General features: G+C 46.5%; 1 protein-coding gene across 1 annotated transcript in view; it reads left to right on the top strand.

The window, feature by feature from the left end:
- Window positions 1–575: 575 nt before the first annotated feature.
- DHRS13 (dehydrogenase/reductase 13) overlaps window positions 576–24,818 on the top strand; it is a 270,727-nt gene continuing 246,484 nt past the window's right edge. The window contains exon 1 of the mRNA XM_085649155.1: window positions 576–1,067. Within this exon, the coding sequence (XP_085505281.1) occupies window positions 941–1,067 (127 nt within the window). The 5' untranslated portion in view covers window positions 576–940. The remainder of the gene's footprint in view (window positions 1,068–24,818) is intronic.

Genomic DNA, 24,818 nt, shown 5'->3' with positions numbered 1-24,818 from the left:
CTCCATGTCCTTAAAATAGAATTTTTAAAATTTTTGACGCGATTGGTAGAAAATGTTTTATCCTTTGTGAAATGTGTCCACCAGCAGTCACAAACGTCTAATACTTGGAGAGGAGACTTCTCGTGTACACTCTGTCATTAGCCTAGATTTTTACTATAGATGGAGCAAAAATATTTTCCATTAAATAAAACACAAGAATGTTTTTGTACAGTGCATATCATGAACTCACATATGTGAAGGCTCTCAAATGTGTGATCATGAAGAAAAAGGAAAAACAGTGGAAAACATGATTGGTTTAGGATCACACAGTTAGGTTGAAGTTGGGAAGCCGGGATTTCACATTGTGCCTCTAAACAGGGCTATTCCAGAGCTTGATAATGTTCTAAAGCGGGTAACGTGTTTAGGTTTCAGTTGACATGTTACATATTTGGTAATGGGGTGTCATTGAAATGTCTGGACACTGAAGCCATGGAAACGTCACACATACGCTGTCTGAAAACACGCCAGCTCTGCAGCGCAGGTGTTCTACCAGGACAGTGAACAGCGGGTACAGAGCCCTCTTCCGCTTGGGCCGCGTCGGCCTCTGTAACAGACTTCATTCGCACGCATGCTAAGAAAGAGGCGGGTGTATGCGGAAACAGCATATCCGAGTTCAGTAAGACGCCTGGACGCAGCAATCCTAGCGGACAGGAGCGTGTGTTTTCCATTTGTGGACCCGCCCCTAGCTTGTACGGATCGAGGGCCGCTGCATTTCAGCACCCCCGGGGTTGGTCGGCGCATCTACTCCAGCAGGGTGGTTTGCTAGTTTTGAGGGTACAACTTGTAATATAGTCGCCCGAGATCGAGTCTAATTTCCGAAGCAGCCAGGGAGCGCGAGCCACTGTTCCTGGAGTGCACACAGACTTTGCACAGTAGTACCCGGGAAGTGATAGTTGCAGCGATGGAGACCATCCTTCTGGGCACCGGACTGGCCGTAGGGGTCTACGTGTTAATCTACTACAACTTCTTCAGGGGACCGCGATGCCAGAATACCCGAAGCTTAAAAGGGAAGACCGTGGTAATCACAGGTTAGTCGACTGAGTGCAACTACCTGCAGGCGTCCACATGGCTTGTAGACAGTGTTTTTCAGTGTGAACGTCCAGCGCGAACACTACATCTGGAAGAAACGCTTCCCTACCCCCGTACGTGCACTTGACTCCGTTATATAATCTATGGTAGACTCGTTGATCAACATTTTCAGTTGCAGTCACCTGAAATGTGGTGCATCCTTCTGTAATGCAACCTGCTTTTTTTTTTTTTACTAGATTTGCCCCCAAAGTTTTCGGTGTCCAAAGCAGCGTTTATTGTATGTACATTTTACAGCGGTCTATGATAAATGTGTTATTTTTGACGCCATGTTTCATCCCTGCTTCATTATTACCCACCGATTGCTTAGAAAAAATGTAACCTTCATAAATGACATTGCTTATACTTGTTACGTTTAGGGGCTTGTGCACTTTGAATTTATGCGTAGAGAGCAGGGACTTGCTGATTAGTAATGGGATGAGTACCATAGCTGGGCAGGTTTACCTACTTGTTGTGTTGACTGGTAGCTTCCATTACGTCTGTCAGCACAGCCAATTTCAAAACCCTTCTCGTTAGAACACTTGCAGATGTTGTCCTCAAGATGGAAAATAGGGCTTTACTAGTGATTGTTATGCCCCCAAGAAAGCCCACCTAGATATTCAAAGAAAAATACTTTGAATTCATTGCATTTCGTACCCTACCTTTTTCGTGTCTAAATGTAATATCGAACCCATTGGTAGTTTTGACTAAACTATTCTATCAAGTCAAGCCTAAGTCAAATCAAGTCAAGCTTTCACATTGTTTTTGCCATTTCACCCTACTTTATGCCTTTTCCTTTTGACATCTGTGTAAAATGAGTAGTTTTGTGTCATGTAAAATTTGACACAAGCTTGCATACAGACCTATGCTGATTAGTCACAGTTAATAAGTCACTTTGATGAGCCCCCGGACAGTGAAAGACCATTTTAAAAATTGTTTTTCTGCAGATGGCTTCTAGATGAGGGGGAACTGGTTTGAAGGTGAACGTGGAATAAGGCTGAGGTTCTCATATTCAGAGGCTCCCAGTTTATTTGGTTCTAAAGCTAGTGGCCCCCATGATTAGGGATCTCCCCACGCCAAAACCTCTCAACTTTCCCATCCAACCAGTTCTTTTCTCAGTGGTAAAAATGTAGTGGTTATTGCAGGTGACACTCTGGCCTTCAGACCACAAGCACATACCATCAAATGTTAATGAAACTGGGTAAAAACCTGCACTTTTCTGGACCACTTTCCAGGCTAGTTTTATCTAGACACACAGATGATTGATGGAATGCAGAGCAAATCAAACATTCCCCCCAAGTCAGTGGATCTGGGTTAAATCCATCCATTTTTTGTTCACCATGCCATCTTAGTTTAGACACAGCCATATGCAAATCAGTCTTGACCCTGTAGCTCATGGGCACAGTCCAGCCCGAACTGCCAAGCCAGGTCCTCCTTGGACTGGATTCAAGCATACTGGGATTGGTTTCGGGGAATCACCCTTCATCAGCCAGGCATACCCGGTGCACATTGCGAGAAAGCAAGACACACAGATGATGGACGGAATGCAGAGCCATATGCAAATCAGTCTTGACCCTGTGCCTCATGAGAACAGTCCAGCCAGAACTGCCAAGCCAGGTCCTCCCTGAACCAGAAACAAGCATCCTGAATTTGGCAGCATGCATTATGCTGGGTCTGAATAGATGCATGCATATTTGGCCGTTTCTTGATGAGCTACAGTGCCTGCTCATTTGTAAAATAATTCTTTTTAGTGGCCCTTGCATTATCCAACGAGCGTTTCATTGGCTCAAGCTTCCCTATGTTCAAGCTAATGTAACCCTTTACACTAGAGAGAGATCCCTGCGATTGTCTAAGCATCTAGAATCTTGACCCTTTGCTTTAAGAGGGAACAAAGGTGGGCTCGTCTCTGTTCAGGCCACTAAGGAATGGAATGCACTTTTCATAAACAAAGCCTGGAAACAAATCAGCAAACCTTAACAAAATATCAGAAGGAAAACACAATTTTACACTTGCAGTTTGCTAATGAATGCAGTCTCACCTTTAATAGTACACAAAATCCGATTGGCCGCACTCTGCTCGTCCTACCAGCACATTACCCCAAGGAATTATGGTCCATGTAGTGGCGACGGCGATTACGCCTGTGCCAAAAGTGTTTGAAGAAAGTAAGTGTCGCATTAGCCATCCCTGGACACGTGTTTCGAGGTAGTTGCCTTTCGTCAGCAGGGAGTAGGTGAGTGTGTGGGGTTGCCGCGTAGACTGCCAAAAAAGTATTATCAGGTAAAGTACCACTCATGGCGCGCAGGTGCTGGTCCGGGGCTCGTCAGCCCAATGGCTCAAGGGAGCCTTGATACACAAAATCCGATTGGCCGCACTCTGCTCGTCCTACCAGCATATTACCCCAAGGAATTATGGTCCATGTAGTGGCGACGGCGATTACGCCTGTGCCAAAAGTGTTCGAAGAAAGTAAGTGTCGCATTAGCCATCCCTGGACACGTGTTTCGAGGTAGTTGCTTCTCGTCAGCAGGGAGTAGGTGAGTGTGTGGGGTTGCCGCGTAGACTGCCAAAAAAGTATTATCAGGTAAAGTACCACTCATGGCGCGCAGGTGCTGGTCCGGGGCTCGGCAGCCCAATGGCTCAAGGGAGCCTTAATACACAAAATCCGATTGGCCGCACTCTGCTCGTCCTACCAGCATATTACCCCAAGGAATTATGGTCCATGTAGTGGCGACGACGATTATGCCTGTGCCAAAAGTGTTCGAAGAAAGTAAGTGTCGCATTAGCCATCCCTGGACACGTGTTTCGAGGTAGTTGCCTTTCGTCAGCAGGGAGTAGGTGAGTGTGTGGGGTTGCCGCGTAGACTGCCAAAAAAGTATTATCAGGTAAAGTACCACTCATGGCGCGCAGGTGCTGGTCCGGGGCCCGTCAGCCCAATGGCTCAAGGGAGCCTTAATACACAAAATCCGATTGGCCGCACTCTTTTCGTCCTACCAGCATATTACCCCAAGGAATTATGGTCCATGTAGTGGCGACGGCAATTACGCCTGTGCCAAAAGTGTTCGAAGAAAGTAAGTGTCGCATTAGCCATCCCTGGACACGTCTTTCGAGGTAGTTGCCTCTCGTCAGCAGGGAGTAGGTGAGTGTGTGGGGTTGCCGCGTAGACTGCCAAAAAAGTATTATCAGGTAAAGTACCACTCATGTCGCGCAGGTGCTGGTCCGGGGCTCGTCAGCCCAATGGCTCAAGGGAGCCTTAATACACAAAATCTGATTGGCCGCACTCTGCTCGTCCTACCAGCATATTACCCCAAGGAATTATGGTCCATGTAGTGGCGACGACGATTACGCCTGTGCCAAAAGTGTTCGAAGAAAGTAAGTGTCGCATTAGCCATCCCTGGACACGTGTTTCGAGGTAGTTGCCTCTCGTCAGCAGGGAGTAGGTGAGTGTGTGGGGTTGCCGCGTAGACTGCCAAAAAAGTATTATCAGGTAAAGTACCACTCATGGCGCGCAGGTGCTGGTCCGGGGCTCGGCAGCCCAATGGCTCAAGGGAGCCTTAATACACAAAATCCGATTGGCCGCACTCTGCTCGTCCTACCAGCATATTACCCCAAGGAATTATGGTCCATGTAGTGGCGACGACGATTATGCCTGTGCCAAAAGTGTTCGAAGAAAGTAAGTGTCGCATTAGCCATCCCTGGACATGTGTTTCGAGGTAGTTGCCTCTCGTCAGCAGGGAGTAGGTGAGTGTGTGGGGTTGCCGCGTAGACTGCCAAAAAAGTATTATCAGGTAAAGTACCACTCATGGCGCGCAGGTGCTGGTCCGGGGCTCGTCAGCCCAATGGCTCAAGGGAGCCTTAATACACAAAATCCGATTGGCCGCACTCTGCTCGTCCTATCAGCATATTACCCCAAGGAATTATGGTCCATGTAGTGGCGACGGCGATTACGCCTGTGCCAAAAGTGTTCGGAGAAAGTAAGTGTCGCATTAGCCATCCCTGGACACGTGTTTCGAGGTAGTTGCCTCTCGTCAGCAGGGAGTAGGTGAGTGTGTGGGGTTGCCGCGTAGACTGCCAAAAAAGTATTATCAGGTAAAGTACCACTCATGTCGCGCAGGTGCTGGTCCGGGGCTCGTCAGCCCAATGGCTCAAGGGAGCCTTAATACACAAAATCCGATTGGCCGCACTCTGCTCGTCCTACCAGCATATTACCCCAAGGAATTATGGTCCATGTAGTGGCGACGGCGATTACGCCTGTGCCAAAAGTGTTCGAAGAAAGTAAGTGTCGCATTAGCCATCCCTGGACACGTGTTTCGAGGTAGTTGCCTCTCATCAGCAGGGAGTAGGTGAGTGTGTGGGGTTGCCGCGTAGACTGCCAAAAAAGTATTATCAGGTAAAGTACAACTCATGGCGCGCAGGTGCTGGTCCGGGGCTCGTCAGCCCAATGGCTCAAGGGAGCCTTAATACACAAAATCCGATTGGCCGCACTCTGCTCGTCCTACCAGCATATTACCCCAAGGAATTATGGTCCATGTAGTGGCGACGGCGATTACGCCTGTGCCAAAAGCGTTCGAAGAAAGTAAGTGTCGCATTAGCCATCCCTGGACACGTGTTTCGAGGTAGTTGCCTCTCGTCAGCAGGGAGTAGGTGAGTGTGTAGGTTTGCCGCGTAGGCTGCCAAAAAAGTATTATCAGGTAAAGTACCACTCATGGCGCGCAGGTGCTGGTCCGGGGCTCGTCAGCCCAATGGCTCAAGGGAGCCTTAATACACAAAATCCGATTGGCCGCACTCTGCTCGTCCTACCAGCATATTACCCCAAGGAATTATGGTCCATGTAGTGGCGACGGCGATTACGCCTGTGCCAAAAGTGTTCGAAGAAAGTAAGTGTCGCATTAGCCATCCCTGGACACGTGTTTCGAGGTAGTTGCCTCTCGTCAGCAGGGAGTAGGTGAGTGTGTGGGGTTGCCGCGTAGACTGCCAAAAAAGTATTATCAGGTAAAGTACCACTCATGGCGCGCAGGTGCTGGTCCGGGGCTCGTCAGCCCAATGGCTCAAGGGAGCCTTAATACACAAAATCCGATTTGCCGCACTCTGCTCGTCCTACCAGCATATTACCCCAAGGAATTATGGTCCATGTAGTGGCGACGGCGATTGCGCCTGTGCCAAAAGTGTTCGAAGAAAGTAAGTGTTGCATTAGCCATCCCTGGACACGTGTTTCGAGGTAGTTGCCTCTCGTCAGCAGGGAGTAGGTGAGTGTGTGGGGTTGCCGCGTAGACTGCCAAAAAAGTATTATCAGGTAAAGTACCACTCATGGCGCGCAGGTGCTGGTCCGGGGCCCGTCAGCCCAATGGCTCAAGGGAGCCTTAATACACAAAATCCGATTGGCCGCACTCTTTTCGTCCTACCAGCATATTACCCCAAGGAATTATGGTCCATGTAGTGGCGACGGCAATTACGCCTGTGCCAAAAGTGTTCGAAGAAAGTAAGTGTCGCATTAGCCATCCCTGGACACGTCTTTCGAGGTAGTTGCCTCTCGTCAGCAGGGAGTAGGTGAGAGTGTGGGGTTGCCGCATAGACTGCCAAAAAAGTATTATCAGGTAAAGTACCACTCATGGCGCGCAGGTGCTGGTCCGGGGCTCGTCAGCCCAATGACTCAAGGGAGCCTTAATACACAAAATCCGATTGGCCGCACTCTGCTCGTCCTACCAGCATATTACCCCAAGGAATTATGGTCCATGTAGTGGCGACGGCGATTACGCCTGTGCCAAAAGTGTTCGAAGAAAGTAAGTGTCGCATTAGCCATCCCTGGACACGTGTTTTGAGGTAGTTGCCTCTCGTCAGCAGGGAGTAGGTGAGTGTGTGGGGTTGCCGCGTAGACTGCCAAAAAAGTATTATCAGGTAAAGTACCACTCATGGCGCGCAGGTGCTGGTCCGGGGCTCGTCAGCCCAATGGCTCAAGGGAGCCTTAATACACAAAATCTGATTGGCCGCACTCTGCTCGTCCTACCAGCATATTACCCCAAGGAATTATGGTCCATGTAGTGGCGACGGCGATTACGCCTGTGCCAAAAGCGTTCGAAGAAAGTAAGTGTCACATTAGCCATCCCTGGACACGTGTTTCGAGGTAGTTGTCTCTCGTCAGCAGGGAGTAGGTGAGTGTGTGAGGTTGCCGCGTAGACTGCCAAAAAAGTATTATCAGGTAAAGTACCACTCATGGCGCGCAGGTGCTGGTCCGGGGCTCGTCAGCCCAATGGCTCAAGGGAGCCTTAATACACAAAATCCGATTGGCCGCACTCTGCTCGTCCTACCAGCATATTACCCCAAGGAATTATGGTCCATGTAGTGGCGACGGCGATTACGCCTGTGCCAAAAGCGTTCGAAGAAAGTAAGTGTCGCATTAGCCATCCCTGGACACGTGTTTCGAGGTAGTTGCCTCTCGTCAGCAGGGAGTAGGTGAGTGTGTAGGTTTGCCGCGTAGGCTGCCAAAAAAGTATTATCAGGTAAAGTACCACTCATGGCGCGCAGGTGCTGGTCCGGGGCTCGTCAGCCCAATGGCTCAAGGGAGCCTTAATACACAAAATCCGATTGGCCGCACTCTGCTCGTCCTACCAGCATATTACCCCAAGGAATTATGGTCCATGTAGTGGCGACGGCGATTACGCCTGTGCCAAAAGTGTTCGAAGAAAGTAAGTGTCGCATTAGCCATCCCTGGACACGTGTTTCGAGGTAGTTGCCTCTCGTCAGCAGGGAGTAGGTGAGTGTGTGGGGTTGCCGCGTAGACTGCCAAAAAAGTATTATCAGGTAAAGTACCACTCATGGCGCGCAGGTGCTGGTCCGGGGCTCGTCAGCCCAATGGCTCAAGGGAGCCTTAATACACAAAATCCGATTTGCCGCACTCTGCTCGTCCTACCAGCATATTACCCCAAGGAATTATGGTCCATGTAGTGGCGACGGCGATTGCGCCTGTGCCAAAAGTGTTCGAAGAAAGTAAGTGTCGCATTAGCCATCCCTGGACACGTGTTTCGAGGTAGTTGCCTCTCGTCAGCAGGGAGTAGGTGAGTGTGTGGGGTTGCCGCGTAGACTGCCAAAAAAGTATTATCAGGTAAAGTACCACTCATGGCGCGCAGGTGCTGGTCCGGGGCCCGTCAGCCCAATGGCTCAAGGGAGCCTTAATACACAAAATCCGATTGGCCGCACTCTTTTCGTCCTACCAGCATATTACCCCAAGGAATTATGGTCCATGTAGTGGCGACGGCAATTACGCCTGTGCCAAAAGTGTTCGAAGAAAGTAAGTGTCGCATTAGCCATCCCTGGACACGTCTTTCGAGGTAGTTGCCTCTCGTCAGCAGGGAGTAGGTGAGAGTGTGGGGTTGCCGCATAGACTGCCAAAAAAGTATTATCAGGTAAAGTACCACTCATGGCGCGCAGGTGCTGGTCCGGGGCTCGTCAGCCCAATGACTCAAGGGAGCCTTAATACACAAAATCCGATTGGCCGCACTCTGCTCGTCCTACCAGCATATTACCCCAAGGAATTATGGTCCATGTAGTGGCGACGGCGATTACGCCTGTGCCAAAAGTGTTCGAAGAAAGTAAGTGTCGCATTAGCCATCCCTGGACACGTGTTTTGAGGTAGTTGCCTCTCGTCAGCAGGGAGTAGGTGAGTGTGTGGGGTTGCCGCGTAGACTGCCAAAAAAGTATTATCAGGTAAAGTACCACTCATGGCGCGCAGGTGCTGGTCCGGGGCTCGTCAGCCCAATGGCTCAAGGGAGCCTTAATACACAAAATCTGATTGACCGCACTCTGCTCGTCCTACCAGCATATTACCCCAAGGAATTATGGTCCATGTAGTGGCGACGGCGATTACGCCTGTGCCAAAAGCGTTCGAAGAAAGTAAGTGTCGCATTAGCCATCCCTGGACACGTGTTTCGAGGTAGTTGTCTCTCGTCAGCAGGGAGTAGGTGAGTGTGTGAGGTTGCCGCGTAGACTGCCAAAAAAGTATTATCAGGTAAAGTACCACTCATGTCGCGCAGGTGCTGGTCCGGGGCTCGTCAGCCGAAGGGCGCCTTAATACACAAAATCCGATTTGCCGCACTCTGCTCGTCCTACCAGCATATTACCCCAAGGAATTATGGTCCATGTAGTGGCGACGGCGATTACGCCTGTGCCAAAAGTGTTCGAAGAAAGTAAGTGTCGCATTAGCCATCCCTGGACACGTGTTTCGAGGTAGTTGCCTCTCGTCAGCAGGGAGTAGGTGAGAGTGTGGGGTTGCCGCATAGACTGCCAAAAAAGTATTATCAGGTAAAGTACCACTCATGGCGCGCAGGTGCTGGTCCGGGGCTCGTCAGCCCAATGACTCAAGGGAGCCTTAATACACAAAATCCGATTGGCCGCACTCTGCTCGTCCTACCAGCATATTACCCCAAGGAATTATGGTCCATGTAGTGGCGACGGCGATTACGCCTGTGCCAAAAGTGTTCGAAGAAAGTAAGTGTCGCATTAGCCATCCCTGGACACGTGTTTTGAGGTAGTTGCCTCTCGTCAGCAGGGAGTAGGTGAGTGTGTGGGGTTGCCTCGTAGACTGCCAAAAAAGTATTATCAGGTAAAGTACCACTCATGGCGCGCAGGTGCTGGTCCGGGGCTCGTCAGCCCAATGGCTCAAGGGAGCCTTAATACACAAAATCTGATTGGCCGCACTCTGCTCGTCCTACCAGCATATTACCCCAAGGAATTATGGTCCATGTAGTGGCGACGGCGATTACGCCTGTGCCAAAAGCGTTCGAAGAAAGTAAGTGTCGCATTAGCCATCCCTGGACACGTGTTTCGAGGTAGTTGTCTCTCGTCAGCAGGGAGTAGGTGAGTGTGTGAGGTTGCCGCGTAGACTGCCAAAAAAGTATTATCAGGTAAAGTACCACTCATGTCGCGCAGGTGCTGGTCCGGGGCTCGTCAGCCGAAGGGCGCCTTAATACACAAAATCTGATTGGCCGCACTCTGCTCGTCCTACCAGCATATTACCCCAAGGAATTATGGTCCATGTAGTGGCGACGGCGATTACGCCTGTGCCAAAAGTGTTCGAAGAAAGTAAGTGTCGCATTAGCCATCCCTGGACACGTGTTTCGAGGTAGTTGCCTCTCGTCAGCAGGGAGTAGGTGAGTGTGTGGGGTTGCCGCATAGACTGCCAAAAAAGTATTATCAGGTAAAGTACCACTCATGGCGCGCAGGTGCTGGTCCGGGGCTCGTCAGCCCAATGGCTCAAGGGAGCCTTAATACACAAAATCCGATTGGCCGCACTCTGCTCGTCCTACCAGCATATTACCCCAAGGAAATATGGTCCATGTAGTGGCGACGGCGACTACGCCTGTGCCAAAAGTGTTCGAAGAAAGTAAGTGTCGCATTAGCCATCCCTGGACACGTGTTTTGAGGTAGTTGCCTCTCGTCAGCAGGGAGTAGGTGAGTGTGTGGGGTTGCCGCATAGACTGCCAAAAAAGTATTATCAGGTAAAGTACCACTCATGGCGCGCAGGTGCTGGTCCGGGGCTCGTCAGCCCAATGGCTCAAGGGAGCCTTAATACACAAAATCCGATTGGCCGCACTCTGCTCGTCCTACCAGCATATTACCCCAAGGAATTATGGGCCATGTAGTGGCGACGGCGATTACGCCTGTGCCAAAAGCGTTCAAAGAAAGTAAGTGTCGCATTAGCCATCCCTGGACACGTGTTTCGAGGTAGTTGCCTCTCGTCAGCAGGGAGTAGGTGAGTGTGTGGGGTTTCCGCGTAGTCTGCCAAAAAAGTATTATCAGGTAAAGTACCACTCATGGCGCGCAGGTGCTGGTCCGGGGCTCGTCAGCCCAATGGCTCAAGGGAGCCTTAATACACAAAATCCGATTGGCCGCACTCTGCTCATCCTACCAGCATATTACCCCAAGGAATTATGGTCCATGTAGTGGCGACGGCGATTACGCCTGTGCCAAAAGTGTTCGATGAAAGTAAGTGTCGCATTAGCCATCCCTGGACACGTGTTTCGAGGTAGTTGCCTCTCGTCAGCAGGGAGTAGGTGAGTGTGTGGGGTTGCCGCGTAGACTGCCAAAATAGTATTATCAGGTAAAGTACCACTCATGGCGCGCAGGTGCTGGTCCGGGGCTCGTCAGCCCAATGGCTCAAGGGAGTCTTAATACACAAAATCCGATTGGTCGCACTCTGCTCGTCCTACCAGCATATTACCTCAAGGAATTATGGTCCATGTAGTGGCGACGGCGATTACGCCTGTGCCAAAAGTGTTCGAAGAAAGTAAGTGTCGCATTAGCCATCCCTGGACACGTGTTTCGAGGTAGTTGCCTGTCGTCAGCAGGGAGTAGGTGAGTGTGTGGGGTTGCCGCGTAGACTGCCAAAAAAGTATTATCAGGTAAAGTACCACTCATGGCGCGCAGGTGCTGGTCCGGGGCTCGTCAGCCCAATGGCTCAAGGGAGCCTTAATACACAAAATCTGATTGGCCGCACTCTGCTCGTCCTACCAGCATATTACCCCAAGGAATAATGGTCCATGTAGTGGCGACGGCGATTACGCCTGTGCCAAAAGTGTTCGAAGAAAGTAAGTGTCGCATTAGCCATCCCTGGACACGTGTTTTGAGGTAGTTGCCTCTCGTCAGCAGGGAGTAGGTGAGTGTGTGGGGTTGCCGCGTAGACTGCCAAAAAAGTATTATCAGGTAAAGTACCACTCATGGCGCGCAGGTGCTGGTCCGGGGCTCGTCAGCCTAATGGCTCAAGGGAGCCTTAATACACAAAATCCGATTGGCCGCACTCTGCTCGTCCTACCAGCATATTACCCCAAGGAATTATGGTCCATGTAGTGGCGACGGCGATTACGCCTGTGCCAAAAGTGTTCGAAGAAAGTAAGTGTCGCATTAGCCATCCCTGGACACGTGTTTCGAGGTAGTTGCCACTCGTCAGCAGGGAGTAGGTGAGTGTGACCTTTAATAGTACCAAGGCAATACTTGCTCCATTCATAAGGCAAATAAAAACCCAGCATCCTGCTGAGTTATTTAAATCAGATGGTTTGTTTGCCATCTGACATGTTTGACAAGTACTTAGTAGAAGTTAACTTTGCTTTTCTGATTCCCAGACAACCACTAAATTATGTATTTTATTTATAATGTACAATTAGTTTCAGTCAAACTTTTACATTGATGCAGAACATTCATGCGTCTGGCATGGGTTTGTGAACTAATAATGGTGAAGTGCTCTTTGTCGCTACTGTGCACCTGTAACTTCTTAGCCACAGCTGGATCGAAATCCGGTTTCTTACATCAAAGAAATGCGAGAATTGACCAAAGCTACCTCTTGCACTGTCACAAAGGTTTTACATGTAGACTTCAACCGTTAGAAAAGTGAGGTGGCCTCAAACATTCAGAATTCTTTTAGAGATTCTAAATTACACAAAATATTTGCACTTCGTGAGCTTTGATCTCTTAACCTGCTTAGTTTTGAAAGTGAAAGTCCTTTACCCTTGTTGACACCTGAATAAAAGGTATGGTGGGAGGCTCTAATGCAAGACTTTCAGGACGTGAATCTCTCTTTTTGTAGAAAACAAAAAAACAGGTACACCGTATGATTGCAAGGGGACCTGCTGGACTTCAGGTACACACTGCACCACTGCTGAAAGTGGCAGGCCCTCTGTGCTATAAAGTGCAAGTTTGAATGCTACTGCGCGGGACTCAGTTTGACTGGGAGGGGCCTTGCTGGACTTCCAGGCCAATCTGTACCACTGCCGAACGAGACAGTGCTGCGGATCTATTAAGCGTGACACGACCAGGCCAAGATGGGCCCATTAGAGATGGGAAGAAGCAGGGCTGGGCCACATCTCTGAGAATTTATTTTTCAATGTTATAATTTATCAGTCTATGGCAAGTCGAATACAGGCAAAAGAAAGTCTGCAAGTGTTACAGACGGGAAGGATCGTAATCTGTCTAGCACTAATATCTCTCCTCCCTCGTTGGCCCGCTTGCCACCAGCAAAAAGGAAAAAAAATGTTGCTTAAATTACGCAACCAGAAAACAAACAACTCGCCAGTGTGAATGGATCTAATAATTGTCATTTGGTACTTCTTGAAAAGGAGGACATTTCTGTTTTGCTGTCTGAGTAATTAGATACCTGTTTAGCATCTTTGGAGGGTTCCATAAGGATAATTTGTGTATCCGTGGTTAGTAGATTAAAGGCATTTGAAACTGATTTTTGCAAAGTGGAACAGTGTATTAATAATTCAGAGATAAATTCCCCAGTTGAGGTGACAAGTGGCATATACAGGGTTTGGAATCTGAAGACAACGATAAAGCAAATAACTTCATCCTATGATGACCAGGGTGAGTTAAAAAGCCGGGTGTATAGGGCTGATGGCATAAATATGTTAAGAGCAGTACGGTATTCTCTCCAGGGGTACTTGGCGTGGCCCGATCGTGGTTCGTTTCTCTCCAGCACCTGTAGTAGGGTCACTGCAATTACCCCATGAGAATACATTCTGATGATGTTGGTCTAAAGGAACTGGTACAAGCTGAAGAATAAAAGTGCACATTAGCTGGCTACCGGGCTGATACATATACATCTCCTCTACAGAGATATTGTAACAATAAAATAGGTACTTTGGTTGGGGATGGGAGTATAACATTTCATGGTGACTGTGTGGTAGTGAATTTTCGAAGTTCAGTTGGTCTATTTTTACAGACCCGGCGGGTATAAGAAATCAGTCCAAGTCCTCACCATTTTGAGGATGGCTGGCACCTTGGACCAAGTATTTAATGTTTAAACCTCTTATACATTTACTCTTCACAATCATCACTATTTATAGGAGCAAATCTCTCTGTTACTAGTTATGGTGCAGGTCTGTGGGGTTATGTAGACACTGGCGCCCTACAAAAAATAGAAAATGTCTTCTTAAGAAATCTGTTGGCTGTCCCTTAGAGTTGTTCAGCACACATTTGTAATAAATAATTGGGTTTGGCCTCTCTAGAGGTTATGATTCAATTGCAAACACACTAGTTGGTAGCGGTTCCTAAAAGAGAAGCGAACTCTCCAACGTATTCTGGTTGAGATGTGGTGTGTCCGAAGAAGTTGAAAAAGATGGGATCAGAATAAAGGTAGGGGAATTTCTCCTTTTAGAATTGGTGCCCTCACACACCCTTGCGGTTGTCGTGCTTCATCATCGGGCTTTGCTCCTCGTGGGGGTGGTGCTGCAGTCCCCCACGGACCCCCGCGAGAGGGCTGTTTGTCGGAGGTGCTGCAGTTGTGCATGCGGGTGTGTGGGCCTCGTGTGTGTGTGTGATGATAAAATTATCTAACCAGAGCCCCAATACAATTTTATTCAAGGGTCCAGAAGATAAATTAAAATAGTATGGACTGTAGTCAATCCTGGACAACAAATACACAGGGGGAACGAAAGTATGCTCCTGCTGCTCTCAGTCCATGCAAGTTCTGTGAAAGTAAAGTGGGGTCAACATGTTTCGTGCATATAACGGGTCCCTAGTGGATCCTCTGTGCGCTTCGTCAGGACAGTGAATCAAAGTGATATAAAAACCGTGGAAGTCAGGGAAAGGCACACTGTACTACCACCATACCTATAGTCAGGTCAACATGCGTCTAAGCGCTAAGAGAAACGTTAATCCGTATTCTCGTGATCCCAACATAGTGGAGACATAAAGGAGAAAGAAAAGAGAAACAATAAATACAATATAGAAAATCAGAACACATTCAGTATTATTATACAACTGTGGATGCACCTTTGCTTCAGGAAACTCACCGGCAAGTTCAATATAACAAGCCGCGGTATTGGTAGTTAGGCACAACTATTTGTGATGATGGTTAATACAGAATCACAGCCAGTGTGTTAGGCGAGATCATACAGGCTGTGTAACTGCCGTGACTAGTCCACAATGGTAGTGTTTTAACATACTTGTATCATAGATGAAAAACATGTATAATCCAAGGACAAGTGGGCTTATTGGCAGAATAAATGCGGTAATGGTCGGTAGCGTATATGCAACGGACAAACACCTATGGCTCTGTGCAGTAAGTACTTAATTGCCCGTTGATGATAAAACAAACAGGTCTGTATTTAACTTTTCTCGGTGAAGACATCATGTTGATTAATGAATCTCAAAAACAAAATGTCGAGATCCGAGAAAGTGATATTAGTTATGCGTGGCAAGAAATGCAACAGAGCAGGGTGTTAGCAAGACAGAGGGAGAAAGAGAAAGGTCTACCCCTCTGTCAGTGGAGGTCGGCCACACCGGCGAAAACTGCGGGATAGGAGACCAAAACAAAAAAATGCGGGGGAGAGAAATCAGCCACTTGAGCCCTTCGTTGTAGTACAAATTAAAGATATAACATGACTGGAGCAGCTGCAGCGCACTTACTGTGTCTTTTTATCGTTACCGCCTGTATACCTACCCCTCCGATCAGGCTCGCCGGCGGCGGGTCATGGAAGCGCTTAATAATTATAGAGGGCTGACTTCCGGAAATCGGACGTAGTGGAGGGCGTGTACCAAGGCGTGACTTGCGTCGGGTAAATTGCGGAAAACCATGGTGGCCATTATAGAATGGTCTAAATATGAAAATACCGTGTTTTGTATGTATGCAGGGCTATTAGACTGCGTCCTCTGGAAGTAGTGCACAACTATATGTTCCCAAATTGGTAGATGAACAAAGACTATTCAGATGGAGTCTGAGAGTTCCAAAGGGTGATGCAAAATAATAAGCCTCATTAGTTTATTTGGGTGGGCCCCGTTTAAAGTTAGATGATGTGCCAAGTCATCTTGTCTTATGCGCCTTGATGGGGAAAAAAACGGAGGAAAGAAAATAACTCACAGTGGTAATGTGTATGTTGGTGGCGCTGTTTATAATTGTCACAACAGATTTTGGTAACTGACTATGAAGATTCTCATTTCAGTTAACATCGTCATAAGAGGTATCCTATTAGATGTCATACGGTGCTTATAATGTGCCTGATGTCAGCAGAGGTCAAATTAGATATGATTTTGGCAGAATGCAATGTAGAGTCTTCTGTCAATCAAGAAGGTTGTGGGGAAGGTGTGACATGTAACCTGAACCTAACCCACAGGCTGTGTCACGGCCGTTTGCTAGAGATCCTGTAGAATCCTGTTGGAGATAGTGATGTTAGCCTAATTCCACCCATGGTATGTCATCATTTAACCCCTCCTTGTTACTTTTCAAATGGAAGACCCACCATTGCTCTTGTCTGAATAATGTATGTGTTGGCCAGTTGGGATTGGATTCTATTATGGTCCAGTGAACACTCTCCGGGGAATGATTTTTTCTAGGCAGTGATTGTGAAGCCTAGTGTTGGTTTCCTTACAGCAAATCGTGCTTTTGTGTTCCCCAATGCGAGTCTTGACTGGGCAGGTAGTCATGCCCACATATCTCATCGAACAGGGGCAGGTGATGAGGTATATACAGTTTTTTGTATTGCAATTAGTATGGCGTTTCTGGAGCCACAGTCTATTCAGTCCAAGGTTTATTTGTTTGGATACTGATGTCTGAGGGCATACTGCACAAGTCCTGCACGGGAAATGTCCCTCCACTGGGGGTAGTGTGGTAAATATTCTTTTTACCTAAACTGAATTTCATACGGAATCTTTAAAATAAAGTAAAATAGCTCAGAATAACAAGAGGCAGAATCCGTGGTATAAGAGGGTTTCTAAATGGGCTTTATTCCATCCAAAATGGCCGACTCGAGTGGCGGCCTTCAGGTTCCGTCACCACGAGGGTTCAGGAAGTGAAGTACAATACTTTATTGACAAGCAGTAACTTTTATAATACATACATCACAATGAAGTGAATACAGTAGGCGTAACAATCGATAAGGACATTGACGTTTGGTGTGCGTAGCCGAAAATGGGTGTAATAATGAGTAAAAAGGAACATGATTGGCTATGATGTAATACATAGGTGGATCTATAAGATAATACTTAACATAGATGCGCGCGCAGCAGCATGACGTGTGATTGACGTGCAACTAGGGGGTGAAGGGGACTTGACATTTAGCTCTACATGTGGAGACGAGAAGTCTGGGGGGTCAAGTCAACCTAATCCCAAATCATATCTAACATCCTATGTTTAGAGAACTATGTTATCCACAAGAAGAGACTCTCGGACAGAATCTATTCTATACTGACTGTGTGTGCGTGTACAAGCGTCTAAGTGTCTATATGAGATGCGAGGGGCAGAAAACTTTCCATGGTAACAGGGCTATGAATTACTTGCAGGAGGACGGAAAGGCTGAGTCCTTTGCTTGTGAGCTAAAGGAAATGTTTACCTAAATCACTGGACAGGAATGCATCGGCTGAGGAGCAAAGTAGATAATTCGAAGGTGAAATACAGCTTCTTGGCAGGCAGGCGAAAACTGGCCGAGGCAGGCACCGTTAGCTGCACAGGGAGTAGGACAAAGTTCATGGATACAGATGCGAGCTCAAGCTGAAACTGTCAGAGACAGAGAGCAGGGAAGGCTTTGAGGACAGAATCGGGCCTACTTGCCTGAACTGTAAAAATAGAGTAACTTAGCCATATAAAGTCGGTGGCCTTTCATACTTAAGAATCGAATATCCAGCCCATTGATGGCGGATCTGACAGAGAACATGTTGACGGTGGACGCACATATGTTTGCGTTTTGGAAACTGGAACTGGAGAGAACATACATGTACTTGTGACATGCACATAGAACCGTTGGGGTCCAAGATAGGGGACATAACTGACCAGAAAAATCCATATTTCCACATTCCCTCCTTGTCCCCTTCTTGCCCTTCACGAGATATCAATCTTCATCAATCCATTGATCTGTTCATATAGCATCATTTGTTCTTCTTTCTTCTTCCGGGATCTTGAACGAGAACCTTGATATGGAATGCATGATGTGGCACACAGACCACAAATCGCTGGTCCACATTGCAGGCATAAACAACAACTGAAGAGCATAAGAAGGCCAATACCTAGGAAGGATAGAACTCTCCATCCCCAGGCTGATATCACACTCCAAAACCACCCGGACCACGTCCAAGTGCCTGGATTTTCGTGTATCTGGCTCACAATCTTATGAAGGCGTGTTATAGCTTTATATACAGATGGCGAATTTTCTGGTATGAATATGCAGCAGCTGGATCCGATGACCCTGCAAGCTCCGCCCCTATCGGCCAGGATGACGTCAAGGACAAGACGATTCTGGAGAACAACAATTCTCATCACTGATTGTTCCTCTGTCAGATTGCCTAGGGCGGCTATAGTCTCGTTTACTACAGCTTCAAGAGTCTTGGTGAGTCTGCGTATCAGCTTACTATTTGATATTGTACCTATATAGGGAAAGATACCTTTATTGAAATCTACATACTTGTCCCATGCCGTCTCAGTATAATCGACAACTGGGAGATCTCTACGCTCTCTTTTGTGTACTAAATGAACATTTCGATAATAATCAGGTGGAGCTAGGAAAACAGGTGGCAGAAGGAATGCTATGTAACAGGTACCATCCCAATCTAGAGGCAGACGCATATATGCCGTCTGACCACATATAAAGTAAGAATGGCGAGAAGCTCTAAATGAAGATTTACCTTGATCACTATATTCTACTGTAGTAACGCATTGGCTATGGCCCATATGTATGGAACCAACTTTTCTTACACATAATTCACCCTTAACTGGAAATACTGACATAGTGGGCAGAATTAGTTCAACTTCGGATTTGACATTCAGAATCATAAGATTAGGTGTAAAATTACCTAATTTATACACTTCATTTTCTAGATCAGTTCCTGTTCTACTGGGGCGACCCTCCTTATTAGGATGACAGACTTTGAATAAAACTAGATTCAGATTTCCCCATATCCAATGTTGTTGATAAACTGCTGTGTCTGGGTCTATGGAATTTAGTAAACTAAACCATGCTCCACAGGAGCCATTGTGTGTGAACGGATGTGGAAAGAAAGGCAGAACTCCTTTGTTATTCTGATAGGGAGGGAGTCGGCCACACACCCAACAATTGGTGGCCTTACTAGTCTGATGGGAATGATGTAACATACTAATGAAAGTGTTATTGCGCAGCGCAAGTCTATAAGATAATTCATGTGGCGGTAGGTCACTAAAAGAATGTTCAGCAGTAATATTATAAACATGTCTAGAAATAGGATGATATATGTGCAAAATCACACTCGTAATGATTATTAAAACACTCAATAAAAACAGAATTAATAATGTCCTCACACAGTAGCTACGCAGTGATTTACAATACGCCTGTCGTTTCAACATTTCTCTGGTATTTTCTCTACTCAGGTCCAAGGGATACATGTCAGAGACAATTCAACCGCTTCACCTTGGAGAGGACTTAAACAATCAAATTGCTCGACTGTTTGGGCCTAAGTTTTAATTTATAGTTCTGAGAGTCATTCCTTTCAACAAAGGGAAGTTTTGAATCAGTCTGTGAGGGAGTGCAGGGCACAGTGTCTATATCCGAGGATAGTCCATGAAATTTCTTAACGTGGCTGGAATGTATCCATCCTTTGCGGCCCTCCACTTTCACGGCTGTTCTTGTGGTCAGCAGGACTAGCTTCGGTGTTTTCCACCTGGGCTCCAATTGGGTTTTCCGATCGAAATTCCTCACAAACACCAGATCCCCCGGAGCAACGTCATGGGGTTTCACCTCAGTGTTGTCAGGAAAAGCTGCAGCTACCTGTGAACGACAAGATTGTAGTGCAGACATCAAGGAAGCCAAGTAATCTGTCAGCATATTACAATTAACATCAGTTATTTTACGTGGTATAGGCGTCCCCCACATATTTGGTGGTCTTCCGAAGATCACCTCATACGGGGATAGCCCTGTTCGAGAGTGTGCTACCATTCTTATGTAAAATAGTGCAACTGGTAATGCTACTATCCAGTCAACACCTTTCTCCTTACATATTTTAGACAATCTGATTTTCAAAATTTGATTATGTCGTTCCACGAGACCTGCTGCCTCGGGGTGTCGGACACAGTGGAATTTCCACTGATATCCCAACAAAAGTGAGACATGTTTCATTAATTCGGATGAGAAAGGCTGGCCGTTATCTGAATATACAACACGTGGTAAACCGTACCGTGGGAAGAATTCTCGAACTAACTGTTTGGCAGTAGTCGGGGCCGTGTAATCTGATACTGGGTACGCCTCAGTCCATCGGGAGAGAGCGCAGACAACTACCAGAACATATTTGAATCCTCGACATCGTTCCATCTGGATATAATCCATTTGGAGCACTTCAAAAGGATGATCAGGAGTCTGGAATCCACCCTGTTCTACGGGAACACTTTTTCCCGGGTTGAACTGACAACATATCATACAGGTACGGACCTTTTGTTTAGCTGCTGCTCGTAAATGTTTATTGAACCAAATGTGTTGAATGCTATCTAGCATAGCTTTCTCTCCTAAATGCGCTGGGCTGTGAATTGTAGCTATAATGGCTTGGACCATAGAGTCAGGAAGAAACCATACAGATTTCTCCTTCGTCATCCATCCCTGATCTGTCTGGATCCCTCCTAGTTCAGTCCATTTCTTTAATTCTTCTGCAGTAGCATGTGTCTGTATGTCAATTACGTCAAGTGCGGGATCCTTAATTGTCATACACTGTGTTGGTGTCTGAACTATTGGCTTTGTCATGTCTAATGTGCGATTCTGAGCAGTCTGTTTAGCTGTTCTGTCAGCTAAATCATTGCCTTGAGAAATGATATCAGTAACCTTCGTGTGTGCTTTACATTTCATAATCGATATGGCAGTTGGTAGATGTATTGCGTCTAACAAGGCATGAATGAGGGTTCCGTGCTGAATGTGGGCACCATGGGAGGTTAAATAACCTCTCTCTCGCCACAGCACGCCGAAGTCGTGTACAACTCCGAATGCATAACGTGAGTCAGTGTATACATTAACTTTCTTATTTGTGGCTTGAATACAGGCTTGTGTTAGAGCAATAAGTTCTGCTGCTTGGGCTGACAAAGTATCTATACAATTTGTCTCAATAACTTCAGTGTCTGTTGTGACTGCATACGCGGCCACTAAGTCTCCTGTACTTGCTCTCATGCACGATCCATCTACATACAACGTCAGGTCTGGGTCTAACAATGGAACGTCTGTCAAGTCTTGTCTAGGTTTCGTCTTTATTTCAATAATTTCAACACAATCATGAGCTAGTGGGTCTGTTCCAATTACAGGTAATAGTGTAGCAGGATTCAATGTATTACACCGTCGGATCTCTATGTGTGGCTGAAACAATGTCAGTTCATAACCGGTAAGTCTTGCTATGGTCAAGTGTTGTGTCTGTGTTCGGTTCACAAGAACTTCTACTGCATGTGGTACTTGTACTGTCAATGGATGTCCTAACACTATGGCATCGCTTTGTCTGATTGCTAAAGCTGTTGCTGCCACTGATTTCAGGCACGCGGGCAAAGCCTGAGCTACGGGATCTAATGTACTGGAAAAATAAGCACATGGCTTGCGTGATCCTGCTTGTTCCTGTGTGAGTACTGACAAAGCAGTACCTTCGCGTTCTGTGACAAAGAGTGTAAAATGTTTGCTATAACATGGTGTTGCTAAAACAGGTGCTTGACATAAAGCTTCCTTTAAGCTTTCAAAAGCTTGTGTATGTTCCTGAGTCCAAGGGAGAACAGTCGATGTGGCTGCCTCCTGTGTGGTTAGCTGAATGAGTGGTTTTGCTAGAAATGCGTACTGAGGGATCCACTGCCTACAATATGAAGTGAGGCCTATGAAAGCCCGCACCTCCTTTTGTGTCTGGGGTATTGACATGTTAGCAATTAACTGGATGCGATCTGGTGTAAGCTGCCTTCCCTCCTTGGACAGCGAGTGACCAAGATAAATAACTCGCTGGACACAGAATTGCAGCTTAGAAGGAGACACTTTGTGCCCCTTGTCGGCTAAAAAATGTAAAACTGTCAGAGAAGCCTTTTCACATTCAGGTTCGCTTCTCGCGGTGATCAGCAGATCATCGACATATTGAAGCAGTGCAGTATTGACTGGCATGTGGATACTGTCAAGTTCTCGTTTCAGTGCTTGGCTGTAGATGCTGGGGCTTTCTGTGAATCCTTGGGGAGCGCGTGAGAATTTAAAGCTGCGCCCATTTAAACTGAATCCGAACAAATATTGGCTTTCCGGATCTATTGGGACGCTGAAGAAGGCATTCTTGAGATCAATTACAGTAAAGAATGTTGCTTCGGAATCAATTGCTGTCAATAATGATGATATATCGGGGACCACAGGAAATTGTGGCACAATGCACTTGTTTAGTTCACGCAAATCAATAACCAATCGGTATACTGGCGGAGCAGTAGGGTCAGTTCGTTTAAGAATCGGAATTATCGGCGAATTACATACATTGGAGTCTGTTTCTATAACTACTCCTTGGGCAATTAGCTCATCAATGATTTTCAACAAAGCCACTACAGCATCTTGCGGTAACTTGTATTGTCGCATTCGTGGTAATACCACTCCTGCCTTGAGTGTAACTCGGTATGGTGTAATGTTCATGCAACCAACATCAGTAGGGCCTTGTGCCCATAGATGTGCTGGTAAAGTCTGTAGTCGGGGATCCATGTCTCTAGATACATAGTGACCTTTAAAATCACGTAAAAACAATCTTACTCCTTCCGGAGAACAACATATTATGGCTCCTAGGGCTTTCAGAGTTTTAATTCCTAACAGATTTTCTGGGCATGATTTAGTAAGCAATAAATCTGTGGTTCGTGTCAAAGGTCCTATCGTAAGTGGAAGAGGCTGTGATACTTCGTTAACAATAGGTTTTCCTGAAAAACCAAGGGAAACATTTTGAGAGCCTGAGAGGGGTGCCCCTGGAACTTCACTACGTTTTATAGTTGTACGACTTGCCCCTGTATCGAGTAAGAATTTCCTATCTTGGCCTAATAATTCACTATGTACATAAGGTCCTTCTTGATCTACAGGAATCTCGATAAGCGGTAAGTCAACTTCCCTCTCTAGGCTGGTTCATGCGTAACGCTGATACTCAGGATATTCATACTGTGCAGTCTGATACATTTGTCGTGTTGTGGTTTGTGTGGCAGTAACAGGCAACGGTGGTGCAGCTGGCACAAACTGTATTGGCTGTTGTGCGGCTGGCATGGCCTGGGAATGTGGCATAGCTCCTTGTTCATTCTGATCTTGTCTGAGTGGCCGTGATCTTTCTTGTGTTTTACCTATGGCGATATTGTGTTTTAAAACTGGACAATCGTGTACGTAATGACCTGGCTTTTTGCAATAATTGCATGTCCCTTTTACCGGTCCTGCTGAATCGGACTGTGTCATACCCTTTTTATGTCCTTCAGCCGGTACTGTCTGAGACACTAGCATTTTCATTTTTGTATCTTTCATACGTCTTTGTTCGTGTTCTTGTTCATCTCTAATTCTATTGTGATGATACTGTAACATTTGTAGCATTTGTGACGGAGTGTTACTTTGCCAGGTACTCTCGAATTTCAATATTCTATTCTTTACTGGAGGTAATGCATTTTCTACTAATTTTGTCACAAATAAATGTGGATACGACTCACTACTTGTTTTTATACCACTATTTATTCCAAAACATTTTTCAAATCGGGCATAATAGTCACTTGTGTCTTCATCATGCTTTTGTTTACAGGCCGTGATTGCACCCCAATCTTCCTTTTTCGTAGTTAATAAACGTGGCAGTACTTGTACTAGTAAACCTGGTAATGCTTTGACTTTATCCCCGAGCCCTGAACCTGCAGCTCGGGCCTTTTCTTCCGTTTCTAATGCTGTCCAATCTATCTTTTGGTCTCCCACTTCCCACTCTTTTTCTTTCAGTTTTTCATAAATGCCAGCAGGTAAGAGCACCTTTAATATCGTCATAATATCAGGATAGGTATACTCTCCCATCAGCAACATGTCCTTAATTTCTCGGTGGAAACCCGCTGGGTCTTTGTCATGACTTGGTACTACTTTCTTCATTTCTAACAATTCAATTTTTGATATGGGTGTGTATACAAATACACGGTGAAACTCATTGTCTTCGCCTTTTATTGGGTGCACCTCCCGTAAGGGATTTTGTCTATCCATATAATACGGCGTTCTTTCTCTGCGGGGCAGCGGGAAAGAATCCGGATTTACAAAAAGGACATACTGTTTACGTGACACTAATATTTCTTTAATTAACTTGTTACTAGAACCTCTCCATCTGTTCGTGAGTAGTTCCGTTAATATATCAGGTAAAGGACCAGGGTCAGTATGTTGGCTCTTATATAGTATAAGGAGTTGCTGAATCATATAGATTCCAGCTAAACGTTGTTCATCTGCACTGAGATTAAAAAACGTGTGTGCTACGGTCTCATCACCGTATTTTTCAGGACTGTCAATCCAGTGAACAGCTGATCTGGCTAATTCTTACTCATCCATGGAATCGAGGAGGTGGTAACCCCTTCGTTCTCGTAGTAGTTTATCTGCGGCTTGGAACAGATGTTCAGGAGACTTTAAATTTATTACAGGCGTCGGATACGTTCTGCTATTTTTTGGACATACAGAGTGTATGGGATCAGAAAAGCATCTAGTATTATCACAGGATCTTCCTCTGCCTACGTATGCTATGGTTTCTGACTGTCTTGCGGAATTCCCTGATTCGGAGACTTCATCTTGCTCGAACTCGTCTGTTTCCAATCTTTCTTC

Source organism: Triturus cristatus, chromosome 3_2 (assembly GCF_964204655.1).
Source record: "Triturus cristatus chromosome 3_2, aTriCri1.1, whole genome shotgun sequence".
NCBI lineage: Eukaryota > Metazoa > Chordata > Amphibia > Caudata > Salamandridae > Triturus > Triturus cristatus.
Note: the sequence above shows the minus strand (reverse complement) of the source record. Positions and strands in the feature narration are given on the sequence as shown.